Here is a 20,947-nt window from a genome sequence, read left to right as displayed (position 1 = left end):
TTTCCCTCTTGACATCCTTGTGGATCCATGCATTGGATGTTGATTTTGATTCACAGTTGCCTTATTTTGTTTTTGGGTAGTTGTTGTTATTATTGTTTGGATCTCCTTATTTATGTCTTTGTGGGTTGAGGGTGGGTAGTTCTGTTTTTGCTGTTGTTGCTGCTGCTATTAGCCACACTGGTTACTAGATGGGCAACATAATTGCTGGATATCTCAGTGGTTTAGGGCTCTGGCTGCAGTTGAGAGTTCGATTCTTCCCTGTGCCTCCTTGACAAGGGTTTGACTTGATGATCCATAGGGTCCAGCTCTGCAGTTCTGCGATTATTATTACAGAAATGTAATTAATAAGATAAGATAAATAAATAAACAATCATGGATTTTTTTTATTTACTTAGCCTTCTTTCCCTCCCTGCCCTGTTCTTCCTCATTTCATTTTCTACCTGCCACTTCACACTTTTTCCTCCATTTTCCCTTCCATATCCCATAATTTCCTTTTTTCTCCCTTGGCCACATTTCTTCCCTCCTGCAGGCTGTTGCGCCATACATTTGTGAGAGTAACTGTGCCACATCTGTGTGGAAATTAATTTATAACACATGGCTTGGACGTGAGCGTTTTCTTCTAAACTCCCCTCATAGCTTTAAAAGGCGCGATATAACATGGTAACGTAGTAATTATGTAATACAATATGACATGCATGGGGAACGCTGCATATTCCCGAACGGGGAAGAAGCCGTTGGCTATTATAGCCGTTTCTTGGCAGGACTGGTCGTGCCATTGAGCCAAGAGACGTGGCACCTCAGGCCAGCCATGTTCCAAGTTTCATTTATGGGCCGCAAATCTTTGGCATTAATAATTGTATTTTTCTTTTAATGCCAGGGATGGGGAGAGGTAAGCTGTACTTCCACCCCGCATGCCAGAACACCTCGGCCAGGACTTGGGCGAGGGGAAACGCGCCTCAGGCTGCTCCGCCTCAGGCTGCAAAACGGGTTGGGCGGCACTTGTCGGCAAAACCCCTGTGCCGCGCTGTGAAGTACTGTACGTGCCTGCAGAAGGCATCAGAGCCTGGAAGTGTTATTTTATTGGGCTATAACTTCCAGAATCCAACCCCCCCCGCCAGCACGTCAGGGGTTACTGGGAGTTGTAGTCCAAAAAGTTGAACTCCAAAGCTCTAACATGCATGGCATGGTGGGCTCCTGTGCAGTAAATCTTGCCTTCTTTCCTTGGTTCTTTCGGCTGTATTTCTTCAGTTTTAGTCAACCAGCCTCTGGCCCATTTTCTTTATTTCCTTCCCTGATCACTTCTCTTAACCTATATCCCCCCCCCACACGCCTCTTCCGTAGGTTCCCCCACACACACACTCTATCTGTTTCACCAGCCCTTCCCGCCTCCCTTGCCATCTGGAACTGATTACTTTCTCTGGGAAAGAAACTTTCAGGAAATTCCATCCTAGGGCTGGGTTAGCCATTGGGGGCGGGGGGGGGGGGGCGGAGAAACTACTCCCATTTCCAGCATCCAGTTGCTTTTATACCTCCCTTTCCCCACATTTCCTTCTTTACATCCTCGCCGTCTATATACACACGCGAGGTGAAGTCGTTTTTCCCCTCCCAACAACCATGTTTCTTAAAAAAAGAGTTATGTCTTTGTAACTCTTTCCGCCACATTTGGGCTTGCTGTCTCTTTAAGAAAACGACCGGAGGGGTGGGGCAGAGCGGGGGGGGAGTATTAAAGATGGGCGGGGCCTCGGACACACCCCACCCTTTTAACCACTGGTTTGCTAGACAAGGGAGCGGAGTTGGTTAGGGGAGTGAAGTTAGTGGGAGCCGGAGGCGCGCCTGGCTACGCAACCCCTGCGATGGAAAAGCGGTATGGGCGCCCCGATGGCAGAATTGCGGTGGGTTGGCATGGATGGGCTTGTTTTCAGGGAGGGAATAATTGGGGGATGTCAGCATTATTGGGTCTTTTGAGCCATGGGCGAGACGGCTGGGGTGGGATCCAAGAGAGAAGCGTTCTGTGTTGTCCAGGACGGTAGTATTGCCGAGTGGTTTAGAAGCGGGCGAGGGTTTTAATGGCTGAAAAAAGATTTTTGGAAGGTAGAATTACTGGTTTTTCCGGGAGACGAGTGGCGGTGTTGAACTGGTGTGTGGACACCGGGGGTTCCTCGTGTCTGCGAGAAGAACAGCCTGGGGTCTGTTGAATTGGGTTACACTAGGGTACTATGGACTACTAGTGGGTCCCTCTTAGAAGATCTAACTCTTGTTTCCAGGATTGGTCACCGGGACACCTGGGTTCTTTTGAGAAGGGAGTGTCGTGTAGTGGTGAGGGAAGCCGGGGAATCGAGTCTTCTGTAGTTGTGTGAACTGGGACCTTGAAGTTCTTAAAAGATCACAGGAAGAAGGGGTGGGAGCCATCTGGAATTCCCGGTCTCCTGCTTGGGTTGGAAAAGGAAGTGTGGATTAGAAGTGTCTGTTTCCTAAGGATGACCAACTATGAGCAAGCAAAATGGGTAATTGGAAGCCAAGGGGAGAGGACCTCATTCTGCAAAATGAAATGGGAGGTGACATCCACTTGAAGAAGAAGAAACAAATGTTAGTTTACAGCTTGGGAAATTACCTTTTTTTTTTTTTTGGAGGTTCAGCTTCTAGCATCCCTGTTGGGAGTTTTAGTTCAAAAACAGATTTTTTCCAAACACTGGCCAGACTGGGCTGTATTTTGCTCACATGCTGTGCATGCATGTGCGCTGGGGTGGCCAAATGCACCCCACAGGCCCCATAGAACCAACTATACTCCTGCAGTAAGGGTGTCCCATTTAAAAAACCTGAGTAGAAGGAGCTGCTGTTCTAGGGCTACATAGGGTCTAGGTGGGATTTTCAGCTTTAAGGGAAAAGGCTTGAGAGTAGCCCTAGATGTGACAAAAGTTTGAATTGTGGCGCACAGCAACACTGTACACTCTTGCAAGGGGTTTTGTGTATCAGGAAGGGCCACACTGCTTTTTCAAATGGCGGCGCAACATGGGCCACCACGATTCATGTGCTGATTGTTGTATGCAAGACTGTTGTGTCATGAGCAGCGATTAGCAGAGGAGCAAGGCTTTCTTCATGAACGAGGGAGACATTAAGCTTTGTTCGTGGGGAAAGTAGGCCAAGTTTGCAGTTGCATGTTAACGACCTGGTGTTGCGATTGCATGCAAAGGGGTAGATTCTCTTGTAACGTTTTTTTCAGTGCGCCTGCAGTGTCATTGATCTGCATTTGGCAAGGCCAGTCCACTTCCCGGGGCAAAACCTACCCTGTTTGGGATAGGCCTGTGCTGTTCCTAGAGCATCACGTGGCATGAGGCGTGTTGGAAGCGTGTTCCAGATTTCCAGGGCAATTGGCGGGGGCAGGGTGCCATGGATCCTCAACTTGTTATATAAATCAGAATTCTGTCATTGGTTGCAGGTCTGCTGATTGAACTGTATCATGTGCTCTTTTTTTGTCCCTGCTAGTCTAGTTCATTGATTTTTTTTTTTTTTGCCTTGTTGGTGCGGCTGTTGTTATTAATTCTGCTGGATTTAAAAATGATTGTCTCATTCTTTAGCTGACTTTTATTCTAGGCATACTTTTATTCCTTAGACGTTTTGCTCTGCTTCCTTCCCAGAGAAATCGGAATTCCTTCTCTTGTGACGTTTCTGTTTATGAGAATTCTGTTGGATCTGATCGAACTTTCATACTCCACCAGCCTGTTTTCGACACATACCTGCAGAAGCTCATAATCTGCTCACCAAGGAAACAGCCACTTGCTGTTTGTTCCCAGAACCTAGTGTTCAGAGATAGAGTGCCTCTGAATGGAGAAGTTCTATTTATCCATTTAACTAATAACCCTGGCCCAGGGCAGCCCCGGAAGAAGGGAATGACAAACCACTTTTGTGTATTTTCTACTTGGAAAAGCCTAAAAAGGGTAGCCATAAGTAAAAATGGACTTCACAGGACATTATTATTATATCGAGTTATGTGATCTTTGATCTTTGAAAGTCACCTTTTTGACTTTAAAAATCCAGAATCTTCAGGCCAGTATAAGCACTGAGTATGCTGGCTGGAGATTCTGGGCACTATAATATAAAATAAGTCACATCATTCCCATGCTGACATCTCATTAGGACAAGTCAAGAACATACATTTTCTTTTCAGGAGAGTTAACACCTGAGTAAGGAAAAAGACCCCTGTTACTCCATCATGTTGTTTTTGTTACCTGCTCTCAAGTCACCTGGTGTTTACTTATAGCAACCCCATGAATCACCAGCATATCCGGTCCTCAACAGCCCTGCTCAGCTTTTGCAAACTCAAGCCTGCAGCTTCCTTTAGGGAGCCAACCCATCTTGTACAGTATTTTGGTCTTCCTTTTTCCTGCTTCCTTCAGCCTTTCCCAGCATTATTGTCTTTTCTAGAGAATCCTGTCTTCCTATGATGTGATCAGCTCCCTCATTAAGGGTGGGGAAACTGAAGTCTAAAGATAAATTTCAAAGAGGCTAACAAATCTTTGGCTAAAGAGGGAGTTAAAACCAAGGCCAGGTTATTTCCTAATTATGTAACTCCATCAGTAAACATGCCACTTAAAAGAGTTCCACAAACAAATAAGATGGATCTAGGAACATACAATATAGTTGATCATGCTTTTCACTACACCTGACCCACCATACCTCTCTATGGCCCACTCCCAAGTGTGTTTTTTAATGTTGAAATGCAAGAGCTCATCATGATGCTTTGTGCATGGCCATTTATGTACACACACACACAACAGAACAGCACTACATAGCATAATATCTGTTTTCATGAGATCACCATGAGTGCAGTCTTATACATGTGTAAACAAGACTGAACTCCACTGGAACTGGTGTTTACTTCTGACTGTATGTACCGTACGTATTTTGCTTTTCCCGTACGGTGAACTTCAACAAAAGGAATCTCTCAGCCTGATGAAATCATGTGTCCTGGGAGCTTTTAACTTGAAATGCAAACAATTTTGCAAATAAGTGTTACATTTTAACTAGTAGAAAGAAGTGGGTTTCCCACCAGAGAACAAAAGAGAGGTGTCCAGCATGTGCTTGATGATTCTTCCCATTCTGTGACTTCATTGATGCTTATCAATCACAGCAAACATTCAAACTTGAAAGTCTCGTTATCACCTCATTTACTTATTAGGCCCTCTTGCTTCAACAGCTCTGTTAAAAAAAGACTAAGAATTGCACATCCTTGTTTAACCCCTTCTGCTTCACCATTGCCTAGTACGTGTTGCTTCTCATTGTAGGATCCAACAAGACCTTTCCTATCTCGCTCATGAGTTTCTTACCATGTCTGGACAAGATGGACTTTATGGTTTGTTTACTAGAACCTGTGCTTGACATTACCATCACTGGACACATTTGCTGTATGAAAGCATTCACTTGTGAGGCAGATTATATGTGATCTCGTGGAAGTGCAAGAATTGTGTGTGTAGGTGGAAGCCTCGGAGCTATACTCTAATTGTCGCTTTTCTGCATGCCTACAGTAGCTTGTGGGATGATGCTTTGGGTTCTTCCTGATTCCTAGATTCCCCATTCCTTACGTGACATTACAGCCAGAATAAAACTTCTCTTGCCCCAGCAAAGCTTGAAAAAAAAAAGCTAGTTCTTTGAATTACAACTCTTAGAATCTTCAAGCTAGCATGAATGAGGGATTGTAGGAACTATAGACTTTAAAAGTACCTTTTCCAAGTCTTGTCCTTGCACCATCAGATAAAACTTGCACTGTCCCTTATTGTAGCTTGTGTGAATCAGGAATGGCACCTCTACTCCTGTCATGTTGTACAATGAACAGACAACCAAGCTGAATCTGTGTTTTGCATATTCTTGATGATATCTATATACAGAGCTCATGTGCTTCTTTACATAACATAATGTCCGTCTAAGATTTTTTGATAACATATCCCCGAGGATCGATGGACTAGACCTCATTGTTCTTCCGGAGGGTCAAAGGGATTGTAGCTTTGCCCCCACCCTTACCATCTCCAACACTTGGAACCTGCTACACAAAGGGTACTTTGTCCCTTTCCAGTGTTTAAGCCTCTGAACCTCATCATCGTAGCCCAGCGTGGCCTGTGCTAAGAGGTTGTGTGTTTTAGCTCAAATCAATTAGGGTGCACTATCAACTTGCTTCTAACTTACAGTGACTCTTTTAGGATTTTCAAGGTAGAGGAGATGCTCGAGCAGTAGTTTTAACATCGCCAGTATCCCCAATCAATTTCCATAGCTGAGTCGGAATTTGAACCCAGCTCTCCTAAATTCTAGGCCAGCAGCCACCACTACACCACCCTAGACTTATGACCAAGTCTTGGAACTCTCAGTGGAGACTTTTCTGACTGAGGTCTCTCCCTCTAGCCCATCACCAGCAGATGGAAACCAATCAATGAATCACATTGCAGTGCATCATTTAACTGACACATCAATGGATGAGTGTGGGGGAATAGTAAGTAAACATTTCAGATAACAGCAAATTGAACAGCTAAGACCCTGATTGCCGAAAAGTCCATGGGTGGAAAATGGCATTGACTTTATTCAATTAGAGCTGGAATTCATGCCTTCTCGGTCCTGTACTCAATCCCAGGATTGTTTGAGAAGGATTTCATTATTCTTAGGTGATAGCTGTAGTTGGGACTTCATTTTTAAAGGCACCCAGACAACATAAATTATTCTATTTAACTTGTAGGTGGGTGGGAAGCACTTTATTGAATGATAATTGCTTACTGTATGTTTTTATTATTATAATTATGTTATGGTTGTTTTTTAACTCTTTTTAACTATTGGAATGCGCTCTGGTATAGAGTGCAATAATAGTAATAGTAATAGTAATAGTAATAATAGTACTACTACTACTACTACTACTACTATTTCTTTTTAATTTTTTTTTCTTAAACTACAACATAAACATAAAATACATAAACCAAAATACAAATCAACTGTGTTCTCCACCACCATAGTCGGGACCTCTTGCAGTAATCCTCTCCTTCCTCTTATCTTCTTCATTCTTCTTCCTTTATTGTCCTCTTCTCCAGATCTGCATTGATTCTTGATTTGAAGCTTTCCCTTTTCCTCATGTTAGCACATATTCAAGAAATCTGCTCTATATATCATAGAAATTATTCTTTTTTATCTCTCCTTTCTTAACCTTTAAGTTATAAGTTAGCATTTATAGCAATGTTTGATTTCTAGTTCCTAGCTATTATTAATCTGGCTGCTGTTAATAAATTGGTAATAATTTCTCTGCTCATCTTATGATATTCCACTTTCTCAAATACTGATAACAGAGCTATCTCAGGATTAAATTCTGTATCTTTTTCACATATGTCATTTAGTTCTTTAAAGATTTGTTTCCAAAATCTTTGTACTTTTTCACATTCCCACCACATATGAAAGTATGTACCAATTTCCTTTTCACATTTCCAACAGACATTCAGATAACTAGCGTTAATTTTATTCAATTTTGTCAGTGTCAAATACCATCTTAAACCTAATTTGAAAAAATTCTCTTAATTCTCCCCAACATAAATCGTAAAACCCTCATTTTCCACATCTTCCTCCATTCTTCATCATTTATTCTTTTTCTTAAGTCGTGTTCCCACACTAACTTCAATCCTTCTTTCTCAATCTCTTCTTCTAGATCAAGCAAGAATCTATAAATTTTACTCACTGCACCCTTTATTGAATCGGTCATCTGAATATCTTCAAATGATAATAGAAATTGTTCATATTTTATATATTCTCTACCTTTATTATACTGCTTTACCCATTCATTAGTCCAACTTTCTAATTGCATATAATTCAACCATGATATATTCTTATTTTGATGGATTTGTTTCGTTTGATTTTTTGATCTCATTTTATACAACCAATCTTTTAATCTAATCACTTTTTTTCTTTAAATAATTCTGCATAAACTTTCATATTGGCAGGAAAATTCTCTATTTCAGTCACTAATCCTAATGGAGAGTTAAACGGACATAACTTCTCTCTATACTTGTACCAGACGTTTAACATCATCTTTAAAAACGGGTTATTAATTTCACTTATTTTATATTTCTTAATCATACCAAATAGATGATTTTCAATATCCACCTGTAATTCTGATGATTCCATTTTCCACCAAATTAACCTTTCTGGGTTATATATAATTTCCCCAATGAACCTCAACTGATTAGCCAAATAATAATTTTTTATATTTGGTATGCCTATACCTTCCTTTTTTGTTGTTTTATACCAATACTTTTTATTTATTCTGGCTCAATATTTTAGACAATATTTTAGACTAGATTTTTGCAGCTCCCACAGTCTTGTTTAGAAAACAAACTGAAAGACAGAACAATGAGCCATTCAACCTGAGATCCAGTTTAGATGACCAAAGCATCTTATTGTATAGCCTTTTATTGGGCATTCATATTACTTGGTAGTGTCAACCTCCACTCCTTTAACCTTTCGCTACCCCATTGGCTTAACCTCCTCACTCTGAGTAGTACCCGTAAGATAGACCAATTCCAATTGTCTGTGTTTCTGTTCTGCTTTGCTGCTTGCATTTCTTTCAGTAGCATTCAAAAAAGCCATTCATTCTCTCTTATACTGTATTTACATCCAGAAGTGGTAGGTAGTCTGTTCTCAGAATTTTACCACTATGTTCTGTTGTTTAAATGTATCCAGGTTGCACTACTTAGCATGCAGAAACATAAATCCTCTCTCTACCCATGGGTAAGGCACCCTTTGATTAGGGTTAAGGAAAACGTCAGGATGCTGGTGATGGTGGACAAGAAACAGAGGAGAAGAAGGGTTGCCCACCTCTGCCCATATATATATACATATACATATATTTGTCCACTGCTAAGCCTAAGCTTTGAACCTGACCCTCATAAATAGTGATAAAAAGTGCTGGGCTCTGAGATTTATGCTGGCACTGACAATGGCCTCTTTCACCCTTGCATCCAGTACAGTATAGAGCTATCTCCCAAACTTCAGGGTTGTATGTGGTTAAGCTCATCAGTCTTGCATGCAATAATCCCTTCCCTTCCAACTCATTTATCTCCCTTCGGTCACCCATCTTTCTCCTGATCCTCCTCCTCGTTTTCTGTTTATCCCCATCATGACCCTGATTCTTTGATACTCTTGGGCTCCATGTGTCCCCTATGTATGTCTAGTTTGATCTGAGGCTATGATTGATAAGCTTAGAGAGAAAGGAAAGGTCCTGGAATGAACCATCCTCTGGTCTTAAAACCTTTTGTCCTCATTGTATAAACGCTAGTGAACAAAGTACATTTTTTACATGCTCGGAGGTAAGTATACCTCTATTCTCCATAGGTTCCAGCAAACAAAACTGCTAACTTACATGTAGGGTGTAGATGCCACAGTTTATAGGTGTAGAATTTGTTTTCAGTTCTGACTAGTCTTGTGAGTATGGGGCATAGCAAAGAGGAGAGTGCTTCTGAGCATGTGCAGAATGACTTGCTGACTCAGTTGTAGCTGCCAGGCTGTGGAATGCTTTTGCCTTGGAGGCCAAATTGGTGTTGCCGTTGCCATTATTTCAGTGGGAAGTAAAAAAGCTCACAGTTTGCTCAATTACTGTACTGTATTTGGCAAATAGTGAGGTCATGGCTTGGTTTTGAATCTGATAATGCTGTATATTGTTTTCAATGGTTAAATTGTTGTAAAGTGTTTTTATTTGTTCTGAATTACTTGAATTGCTCTGGATTGATTTAATGTGATTTGACTGATTGTATCTTGCCCCGAGATCTACAGATATAGGCCAGATTAGAAAGTCTGTAAGTAAATAAATTTGATCATTCCTCCCTGATATGTGACATCCTTCTTGCTCCGAGTGAAGAGAGGTCCATGCAAGAATAGAGCTTGCAGATCTGAAGTAACAGTTTCAGTATTGTTCTCTCCCTGATTTTCTGCTTGCAGGAAAAGGTTTGGAAACTGATATGACAGAGCAAGACATCCCTCCCCCCAATTTCTCTTGTCCATATTTTCTTCTCCTGTGTAGATGTACCGTAGTTTTTGCACATTGTTATGCTCCAAGAAGATGTAAATGAGGTGCTAGGTGAACTCAAATTTTAATTATGCAAATCAACCAGTGTCTCCTTCCCTCACGATTTGTAAGCAGCCTTTAAAGACCTGGATGTGTTAGCCAACATTTAATTGAGGCTGAACTGTATTCTTTATACATACATGTTATGGTTTCAGCAATTTCTGATATTTTTTATTGTTTCTTGAATGCTACCTCAAATGATGCCATTTTAATTGCTTCTTGTGTGTGCATTTAATGTTCTGTATTTTTATTTGGTGAATTAACTTGGAGTGTTTTCACTTTTAAATGGATGCTTGTGTTATGCAGCTGGCTGGATAATTGGTGATGCTTATTAAAATAGCTTAGTGGTTTAGGTAGCTGGCTGCAGAGCCGAAGACTGGGAGTTCCAATTCCCCACTGTGTCTCCAGGGAGAAGAGCCAGCCTGTGTGGCCTTGGGTAAGGTCCATGCACAGTCCTAGGGCAGGCCCAGAAAAAGAGAATGATACACCACTTCTGAGTATTCCCTACCTGGAAAACCCTGAAAAGGTCATTGATGCTTGGTGATCTTGACTATAATTCATTTTACCTATGGCTGACTACTATTTTCCTCTCCGAAATATCTATATAAAGCTTCCTGATCAGCCTTTCTCTCCCTACCACAACATTGTCAAGTTTGTACGTGCCCTTCTGGGCATAAACCTATTGGCTCCTCCAAATAAGGGCCATTATTATGAGTCTTTGGTTTGCCCCTTCAAAATACTTAATTTGTTATTTTAATAAATACAGAGGTGGACACACTGGTGTTGTGCTGTGTGTTGTGCACTATGCATGCAAGTCATGCAAAAGTACTTGTGTAGCTCTGCCCCTCTGCTAGGATGATGCCTGTGGATAATCTTGTCCATTCCTCCCATCATTTATACAGGATCCTAATGCACCCCTCCCTGACTCTCCCTCGGCGTTCTTTCTTCCCCTCTACCCTCTGGTTTCCTTCAGCCTCTTTCTCTGCCTCTCTCTACCACCCTTCGCTTCAAATTTCCCTCATCCTCAGACTGTGCCACTCCTATTTTAAAGCTACAGGCTTTAATATTTTCTCTTTCCTGCTCTCCACTCTTCACCTCCCATCTCCTATTCTGTGCTATAAGCTTGGTTTCCAAATACATCAACCTACTCCGGAAGTCAAGGAATGCAGTGAACTTTATAAGGCAATGGAAGGTTGTGTGTGTGTGTTCACTTGCGTTTGTTCAGATTTCCTTTCTCCTTTTCTTGGGATAATATTGGTCTTGGCTTCTGAATCCCAGGCTCGCTGTCACATTTGGGGCTGGTCGTCTTTCTCTTGTTTGTCTTTCAGACCAGCGGTTTCTTGGGTTTTGCTTTAGAGTCTGACATTTACGTTTTTCAATGCAGGTATAAATAAATAACATTCCAGGCTGCCACCCAAGAAGGGGAGGAGTGGAAGCGTGTGACCCAGAGGTGGATGAAGGAGAGGGAGTTGGAGGAAGGGAGCGCGAGAGGCAGACAGATGAAAGGAGAGGAAAAGAGGACCATTTCGAAGGATTTCTGAGAACCGACAGCCTACTTCCTGGACAGAGCTTGCACAAAAGTAGTACCAGGAAGGTTGTACAGTTCTGCCGCTTTGCTTCACTTGGCGCAGCCTCCTGGCAGCAGCAGCGGATCGGGACGACTACAAAAGCAGGAAGCGAGGCGACGGGACGTTCCTGTGAGTCACCTAGAGCCGTGGGGGAAAAGGCAGCTCCGAGCGTGTGCTTTGCAAAGGTAAGCTTTGCCGATTCCGTGGCATCTTTTTGTGGCACTGAGGAGGAGGAGGAGGAGGAGGCAGCTCCTGTTTGGGTGCTGTGGGGGGGGGGAAGTCATGTCTTTTGGCAAATGACAGATCCCTCTGGATTGTGTTGTCAAGTCAGGAGGGAGCCCGTGATGACAGGCGTGTTCCAGGAACCCACATTCTCGGGTTCTCTGCAAAAGGATGAGTGAGTTTTAGTGGATCTAAAGAGGGGAGACTGGAAATTGAGATTCCTGGGTGATCTAGTAAAGGAATGGGGATATCGCAGTTCAGGATGTAGGGTGTCAGGACTTGCTTGGAACAGCAAGAGAAGAGAGAGAGAGAGAGAGATGTTTTTGCCTGGATTGTGTTGGTGAGGAATGGGCTTGAACAGAATATGTGGAAGCCAAATGGCTTTTTTTGATGGGCTTCTCCTAGAAAGCTGGGGTCAGGCACCGTGGACGCTGGTGGACGGTTCATTCTCACCTGCCTGATGACAGGAGGAGGTGGGAAAGTAACCACATTTGGCGCAATGAGAAAGGGTGTGTTTGGGGGAGGGGGGAAGGAAGGATGGACGTAAATCAAACAGCAGTCAGCCGAAAACAAGGGAGGGCGTGGGCTGTGGCTAAAGCAAACAGATCTCTAGTTTGAGACAGACGGTTGCCTGGAGTTCATGGCAGACTTTCCATAGCCCATCAAGAAAGTTGGTCACCTGTGGATTTGTCTCCCCCTCCTCTGCTAGTAAGTGCATCAGCTCCAGGTCCTAATTCCTCCACCCACTTCCTCCTCACTGTGATCCACCAGCAACTTTCTCCTTGCCAGAGAGCCAACATTTTCAGATACCCACCCCGTTTTCAAGTGCTGTAATCCCATTTGATCTGATCCTCTTCCCTTACGCTCCTCGAAAGCCTGGCTTTCCTTACTCCAGCTTGTGATGGCGCTCATATTTCAACTCTGCCTTGATTTCCCTTCCCTTCCCAAGACTCCAGGTGTCTGGGTCCCCGCTATGCACCCTGTTTTTCTACCCTGTTGGTGGGCAGAGCCAGTGTACCCCACCCCTCTCGAGCCTCCTAGCGTTTCCTTTTCACACCAGCTACATCCCAGCCGTTTCAAAGGAGTTCATTCCAATTTTTTGGGGAAGGAAATTCCGTCATTGTCCTCTGGGACTTGTAACCGTATCTGTCATCCGCAGAGAAGGGAAGCATGCAGGGGAAAGGGAATAGATATATTGCCCCAAAGGCTGTAGCATTAAGCCTGCCTGGGCCCCTGCCAACACTATGTCAGACCCCAGTAGTCTCAGCTGTTCCCCATCTCTTGCAAAGTTCTTGTACACTCAGTGTGCTTTGGCTACACATGGTCTCTTGTGCGCTTCCTTTAGATGTTGTCCTGCTGTCAACAGGGAGTCTTGTGGTATTCTCTTCCAAAGCTCAAAGCAGCTTTCTGGTTTCTAGTCCTCAATCTTTTTCTTTTGTTAGTGATTCAGCTATCCGTACAGAGCTCTGGGGTCATTTCCGTTTTATACCCCTAATGTCAGAGTGTTTCCCCATCAGCTTTTTTTTTTTTAAAAAAGAAAGGCCAGTTGTAGCTTTCCAGGTGCCTGTTGGACTGCGCCAGTTGACCCAGTCAAGGATGAGGGATAACAAGATTTTCAGTCCGCTGACCTCCAGAGAGCCAGGCATTGCCCTCTCTCATTTTAATGCATTGACGTCTATCCCCTTCTGGATTTCTACATCTACCCAACCCCAGAGTGTAGGAAATGCTGCCTTTTTTTGTACTATAGCTTCCAGAATCTGATAGTCAGCATGGCTGGCGCCTGTCCCAAGACTTTGCTGTTATTTCTTTTCCACATACGGTATTTCTGTACTCCAGATCAAAAGAACGTGAACACATATCTAAACAAGGTTATATTGACCATATTGTCCTCCCCTTTCTAATCTCTCCTACATACCGTACAATCTGTACTTCTTATATTTCCACTGTCTTCTACAGTCCAGTAGGACAGTGGGGTTGTTTTTAATCCCTTTAGTCATGCTTTGACTCTGTTTTATCAATTACGTATCTTCTTTTTTACAGGGCCCTATAAATGTGATACTTTAAAAAGGCTAGTGCTTGTTTGGAATGGGGCCCTTTTGTGTGTTTAGCAAAGGGCATTTCATAGAAAGCGCGTGATGCAGCAGAATACCCAGTGTGGTGTAGTGGATGGAGTGACGACTAGGACTTGGGAGGCCTGGGTTCGAATCCCTGCTCAGCCATAGGAACTCACTGGGGGCAAGGAACTGGTAAAATCACTCCTTAAATATCTCACTTACCTTGAAATCCTATTAGAGTTACTATAAATGAATAACAACAGTAATATGATGCATCAGCCTTACAGCTACTGCTACCTTAAAGAAGAACACAAGCAGTGAATTTAGGCCTCTGCCCCAAGAGATTTACAGTCTAAAATGACTCATTCCTAAACTGAGGGATATGAAGATAGGCTGAAGTTCAGTCATGAGATGAAGATTTTTATAATAAAAAAGATTTGTATCATCTTAGATGACCTTCTGTTTTCAAAGTTGTTTTATTTCTGCCATGTCTTAAGAAAAAACTACACTTTTTATTAACTTTTTGTGACAAGAAAAACTATTTGCTTAATTTAGTTTAAAACAACAAAAAAGTACATTTTTATTTTTAATTTAACTTTGAAAATGGATTTAAAATATTTTGGGGGGGGACTCAAGGATGAGAGTGTTTGAAAATAAAAAATGATGCTTAGTATTGAAAAGTTTGGAAATCACATTTGCATCATGGTAGTTAGAAGTGTATGACAAAGGTTGATGACATCTAAAGGAAGCTGTATGGTCATCACACAATACACATGTAGAAGAATGTCACACCTTTATTAGACCACTAAAAACAAACAATTAATTTTGTCTGGGACATTCATTCATAATTTTTCTGCACTAATCACAAGTGACCAGAGCCTGCCTGAAGAAGTGGATTTTTATTCCACAAAACCTTGCATTCATTCTTTGATTTTTACTGGTATAATAGTGGCCACAGTCTTCTACATTTGTAAAGGCAAGTGATTAAGCGGAAAGAACGAATGGATGAATGTAGTGATCGGGATAATACAGCTGTTCCCCCCTCTAGAGAATGAGGCCATTCGATCTAATCAAATTTGCTCTGCCATTTGATTCACCAATCACTATCACAACTGTCTTTGACTTGAATGCTGCTTTTGTGTTAGATGGTCTGTGTTTTCCAGCCCCCCCCCCAAAAAATCTGATGGTTTTCAGAAGTACTTAGCAAAAAACAAAACAAACCCAACAATTTGTATAAGAAGACAGGGCAGCAGATTCCGACTGGCTTAGTTCCAGAATGCCCCACCAGTTAGAGAGTATAATGACAGAATTCTGGTGAAACAGTGCTGGTGAAGTAAAGAGGCAAACCTCAAAAACCATTTCCTTCTGAAAATAAAAGAACAGTTAAGGGCTGCCTTTTAACATTCCTTAAAAAATTTTTTATGATCTTTTGGAATACTGTATTTATTTGCTGTATACTTGGTGGTGGAGTCGGAGGTTGGGAGTTTGATTCTCCACTGGAACCTCCCTGACAAGGACTGGGCTGCGAAGGACGGCATTCTTTTAATCTTTTAAAGTCCGTAAATTGGGAGGAGAAGAGCGAGGAGAGTTCTCGATTTCCAGATCCCGAGGATAGCTTTGGCATCTGGAGGATTAACTGCCAAGATTGATAGCCACAGCTTCCGGTTTTCCTGAGAAAAGGGAGTATTTGTCTGGTGGCGTAGAAGGAATAGGTGCTGGGAGTCGGGAGTCCTTGGGTTCTTTCCCTGCTGCCTGACATGCTGGGGCGCTCCTCCTCTCAGTACCTGTGCTGTGCTGACTTGCCTGGGTCCCTTTTTTCCACTTCCATCAGCACTTTCTGATCTGGGAAGGCAGCCTGATGCCTTCCAAGTAAGTAGACTCCTTTCCCCTCCCCTGCCCCGTGCCTGCCCAGACTCTCCCTCCTACCCTGATGCTGCTCCTTTCCTCCCATTAAAACATGAATCATCTCTGGTTGTTAGATCATCGCACCTTGAGCAGGAGAGAGAGTTCTCCAGAGTCGACCAATATACAGGGAGTGATAGAAAGAACCCTGTCTCGGCCCCCTCAGTGGTGCAATTAGGGTACTGTTCTTTCTTTATTAGCAAAGGATCCCTCTCAGCCAAGTGAGGAGGGATGGGGTCTGGACACAAGCACGGGTGGCTGTTGAAGTAGACAAAATAATATACGTTGCACGTTGCCTTCCAAGGAGTGCTCTCCTTCAAGTAAAGCAGGGGCAGGGGAAGGAAAGGAATCTATGGTTCCCAGAAAGGAAGGAGAAGGGAAGAGGAATGAAGGAAGGAGAAGGAAAGGAGAAGGGAGGAGGGAAGGAAGGAAGGAGGAGGGAAAAGGAAGGAAGGTAGGAGAAGGAAGGAGAAGGGAAGAGGAATGAAGGAAGGAGAAGGAAAGGAGAAGGGAAGAGGAAGGAAGGAAGGAGAAGGGAAGGAGAAGGAAGGAAGGAGAAGGGAAGAAGGAAGAAAAGGAGAAGGAAGGAAGGAAGGAAGGAAGGAAGGAAGGAGAAGGGAAGAAGGAAGGAAGGAAGGAGAAGGGAAGGGAAGAGGAAGGAAGAAAGGAAAGGAAAGGAAATGTAATCTTATCTCCCACATGCCCACCGTGGAGTAGTAGTAGATAGAATGACACACAAGGACTCAGAAGGTCTGTGTTTGAAGCCCTGCTCAGCTGTGAAAGCTCACTGGGAGTGAGAAACTGGTAAAGCCACTACTTAAATATGTCATTTCCAAGAAAAGCCCTATTGGTGTCACTATAAGTCAGGCACATGACATAACCATCTCCTAGGGTTGGTATATAGATAACATGCTATAACTCCTTGCTGACCATCCTGAACTTTTTGGAGGAACAGTGGGATAAGTCAGCTTGATCAAGATGAAAGTCAGCTTCAAAAATAACTATCAATTTGATATTATTTCCAGAGGGCATAGCAGCAAAAATATTAAAGGCTGACAGATTCATTATTACATAAGGGTTTATAGACTGTAGTTTATTTCCGGAGATCCATAAAGTGTTATCCTAAGTTGAAAGCACACTTACACTCATGTATGATTGGAAGGGAAGAAACTGTAAGCTATAAGGTCAAAAGTAAAGAATATGGATGATAGCAGGTGTGTTAAAGCCACCAGTGGTCATGCAAACATCCTGTCATTAATATATTAATTAACAGGTGCCGTTCGAGATGATGGAGTTGACCATCTTAGTAGACAATAATTCATGAAGTGCCTGGTGCATGTTTTCCCTTGTTTCCAGTTTCCAAACAGCATTTTCACAGTGGCCGTATAAAATATATCCTTGTTTCCACTGTGTAAGATAGGAATTAAGCCATTGTAGTAACTTGTCTGAGGTTAAATGACAAATCGGTGGCAGGGGTTGTGACTCAAAGCCCAGTTGAGCTGTCCAGTTGGCAGACCACGATGACCGGAATGGAAGTGTTCTCTGCCTTTCTGCTTCTTGGTTTCACTCTTGCTCTCTCTCTCTCTCTCTTCTTCTGCAGATGCCTATCCTCAAACAGTCTCCTGTTTCCCACTCCAAGAAGCGCCCCCGTTTGGATCGGGCCATGATCAGTGCCCCCTTGGGTGACTTCCGGCACACGATGCACATCGGCCGTGGTGGAGATGCTTTTGGCGACACATCTTTCCTTAGCAGCCATGGAGGAGCCAAGGCCAACGGGCTTCCCCCTGAAGTGGCCATGTCTCCTGGGACACTCTCTAATCCTGGAGAGGTTAGTGGTCACTTTGGACTGCTGGCTTCCCCTGGTAATGGCAATGGTGTCACTCAGAGCCCAGCAACGTCGACCCCTGATGGCAGCTTTGTGGTGTTGCAGCACCCAGAGATGGCAGAGTGGCAGCCTCAGAAGTCCCCTAACGGAGAAGACTGGAGTCTACAGCAGAAGTTCTCCTTGGAGAGCCCCGCTTTGGAACATGCTGAATCCCTTCTCTCTTTCCAGTTGGACTTGGGGCCTTCCATCTTGGAGGATGTGCTGGGAGTGATGGACAAAGACTGGGACAGTCTCCAAGGAGAAGAAGAGGAAAGGCTGAGAGTTGAAAGCTCAAGCCCAGTGGAGCAAGTCCACCAAGAAGCAGGAAGAGGAGGAGGAGGAGGAGGAGAAGAAGAGGAGGACGACGACGATGAGGAGGAGGACGAAGGGCAGGGCTACAGTTTCGAGGATGAACAGGATGAAGAGATTGGGCTATAGGAGGGAAGAGTGGTGCTGGTTTCTTCTCAAACCATTCTTTGGTTTCTCTTCTTCCTTCTCCAGTGTCCCTCCATGTCCTCTTCTACAGAATGTCTGTCTGTCCAAGAGCAGTCAGCCGCTGGCAACCCATAGGCCAAAACTGACCTGCAAATAACTGCAGGTTGACCCCCCACTGCTTGTCTGTGCCCTACCAAGCAGCCTTTTACCTTAAAATCTCTCATAGTTGAATCCAAGAGGAAAATAGGCAGAGGCAGGCAGATTGCACCTCCAGTGTAAATGTTGCTGTCTTCCTTTCCATGTGCGGAAAAGCAATGTGTCAGACTCTGGGGTTTTCCCCAAGAGAACGGTGGTCTGTCCTAGACTGGCAACGAGAGGATTGTTTATCTAGAGGACAAGTCATAGGATGCATTATGGAATGCTACCTTTGAAAAACTGGATTGCAGTGTTTGCCCTCAACAGTGCATCTCCCCTCCCCGCTCAATTTCTTATATTCCTTTCAAGACCTGGGATTGTGCAAATCCTTCAATGTATTGAAAAATGGATCTTGATTTCAAGCTCGTTCATCCATCTGGAATCAGTAAAGTGAAATGTCACTGATGCTATGGAAAACTTCCTCTCTTTCCATTTCACCTTCCACACTTCTGTTGTTTCTTTTTCACTTACACTTTGTTCTTTATTCAGTTGATATATTTTCATCTCTAAACTCGCAGATGTCTTTCTTTTTGTTTCTTCTTTGATAAAGAAGTGGAAGAACACATGGGCTGGTATTTCTCCGTCAGGATACCAAGTGTTGGTTAAATGTGGATGGAGAAAAATGGACTTAAGATGGACAGAGAAGAATGAATATGTAGATATTTTTATTTATCTGTCAATTTATCTATTTACCTCCCCAATCTTCATTTTGCTTTCCTACCCATCTTAATTGTATTGTAATATTCAGCAATGTCTAACCATCTTTTTTTCACCTGCTGATAGTCTCTTCTCAGTTGCTACCCTTCTGTCTGTCCGCATATCAATTCATTGATCATTTCTGTTTCTCTTCAGTTGTTGCATCAATGTTATCTGTATACTCAATGGCAGGACTGCAAGGCCTCTGTAACTGGAGGAAGACACTGACATTTTTCAGATAGGAAGGAAATATTTGGGGCCAAAAGGAGGATAGGAACATCCAGGCATACCACCTTAAGGAGCCAGGCAAGAAAGAGAAGATGGTCAGGATTACCATCTTAAAAGACGAATGTTTAGAGACATAATGTGAATTGACTGTTGAACAGAATTTAAATCACTATTTAGCTGGATCCATATGATTGTAACAATTATCTGTAGGTGACAGTATATATTGGCAAAGGTATATGTGGGCAAGTTGATTGGAATCCCAACCCATTTGACATTTGTGTGGGGTGGGACCGATTTATATTTTTAAAGAACAAAACTGGGAATCTTAGGTAAAGAAAACATGCATTTTTGATCTTTTTAATTTGAGCTTGTGTTGAATCTATGGAGATAGAACGGGGTCGCATTAACAGACTGCATCTCCATCATACAAGAACTGGACAGCCTTCTAAATAAGGCACTTCAAAGGAGAATACAATGTAGTAGATCAGATATGGTGATAACTGAAGGAGAATTTACTGGCTGACAGAATTTTTTCCCTGCCTCAAACCTTGTGATTCCAGAACCCCATCCATCAACTTAACAATCTGTCCTTTTGCCCCTGAGTTATTTTCTCTGCACTTTGTTTGAAATGACACTCCTCCCCAGGCGTCCTGGACACTCCCTAAGCCGATTTGCATGGACACAGTTGGCAGAAATTTATTTTATCAGGAGGTCAGTGGTAGGGAGTTGGGAATTAATCTGTCTCTTCACCAAATCATCAGCGTGTCTCCCATCACCTCTCTTACTGCTCCTCTTGGTGTTGCTGCCACCGGTTCCTTAGGTGTAAATGGGTTGATCTGCCACGCTCCTGAAATAGTGTAGTCTGTAACTACTTTGTAGCCCAGATCCCTCGTTTTGGCAATATGACTTAAAAGTTGGGGGGGGGGGAATGTTTTTAATTTCTTAGGTATCTGCTTATGAATGAGGTTCTTGGCCAAGTGACTCATTGTTTGTTTGTTTTTACTTGTATTGTGTATATTTACTCCAGCTACATGAATCAAAATGGGAAAGGTGTACTTGTAAGTCAGGCAGCCTTACAGGAAAAGTGCTCTCCCACGGCCAGTGCAGAAACAAGGTTCATCAGGGAGCCCAGCCAGCTCCTTTTTCTGGAAAAAGGTAGTAAGTGCTGCCTGGGCCTTTGGTTGAGGCAAGAAGGGGAAAGGTTGCATTTTCAGAATTGCTGAATATTAGCTGAATATATTCCCTGTGCAGTGGGAAGACTTGCTGCATAACATTAGTTTTTATGTATGGTATCGGCTGGTGTGGAAGTGGGCTAAGAGTGGGCTGGGACCTTTTAAGAGAGACTTGGTGTGTAACGTATTTTGCTAGGGAGGAGGATGAGCTTAAGGGAATGGACGTCCTCCTTACCTCCAAAGGAGAGGGAGCTTAGCATGTAAGTCAAGTTAGAGGCATTTCGTTGAGATGTCAAGGAAGGACGTGGAGTAGAATCATTGGATCCACCAGCCGCACATCTTTTAGCGAAATCTCTCTCCCCACCCTCACTCCTAAAACTGGTAGCTAAGGACATTTTCATTAAAGTAAGGATAGCAGGATGCATTTGTCCTGTCCTGTAATTTCAGTGCTGCTTCAGAAAATAGTCATGATTTACAACCAGATGTGGGCCAGCTAGTGGCACAACCACCATCCATAGCTGAAGATTGCT

General features: G+C 43.1%; 1 protein-coding gene across 2 annotated transcripts; it reads left to right on the top strand.

The window, feature by feature from the left end:
* Positions 1 to 1,741: 1,741 nt before the first annotated feature.
* Positions 1,742 to 19,999, top strand: CDC42EP5 (CDC42 effector protein 5). Of its 2 annotated transcripts, none has more exons than XM_020792793.3 (3): positions 1,742 to 1,864; positions 11,466 to 11,834; positions 17,428 to 19,999. In XM_020792793.3, exon 3 carries the CDS (start codon positions 17,428 to 17,430, stop codon positions 18,127 to 18,129), a length of 702 nt encoding a protein of 233 aa, XP_020648452.3. In that variant the 5' UTR covers positions 1,742 to 1,864; positions 11,466 to 11,834; the 3' UTR covers positions 18,130 to 19,999. The 2 variants fall into 2 exon arrangements, with proteins under 2 accessions (XP_020648452.3, XP_020648453.3); XM_020792794.3 differs by having other exon boundaries at positions 1,776 to 1,892.
* Positions 20,000 to 20,947: the final 948 nt, after the last annotated feature.

Source organism: Pogona vitticeps, chromosome 6, assembly GCF_051106095.1.
Source record: "Pogona vitticeps strain Pit_001003342236 chromosome 6, PviZW2.1, whole genome shotgun sequence".
Lineage (NCBI taxonomy): Eukaryota > Metazoa > Chordata > Lepidosauria > Squamata > Agamidae > Pogona > Pogona vitticeps.
This window is presented reverse-complemented; position numbering and strand designations above follow the sequence as displayed.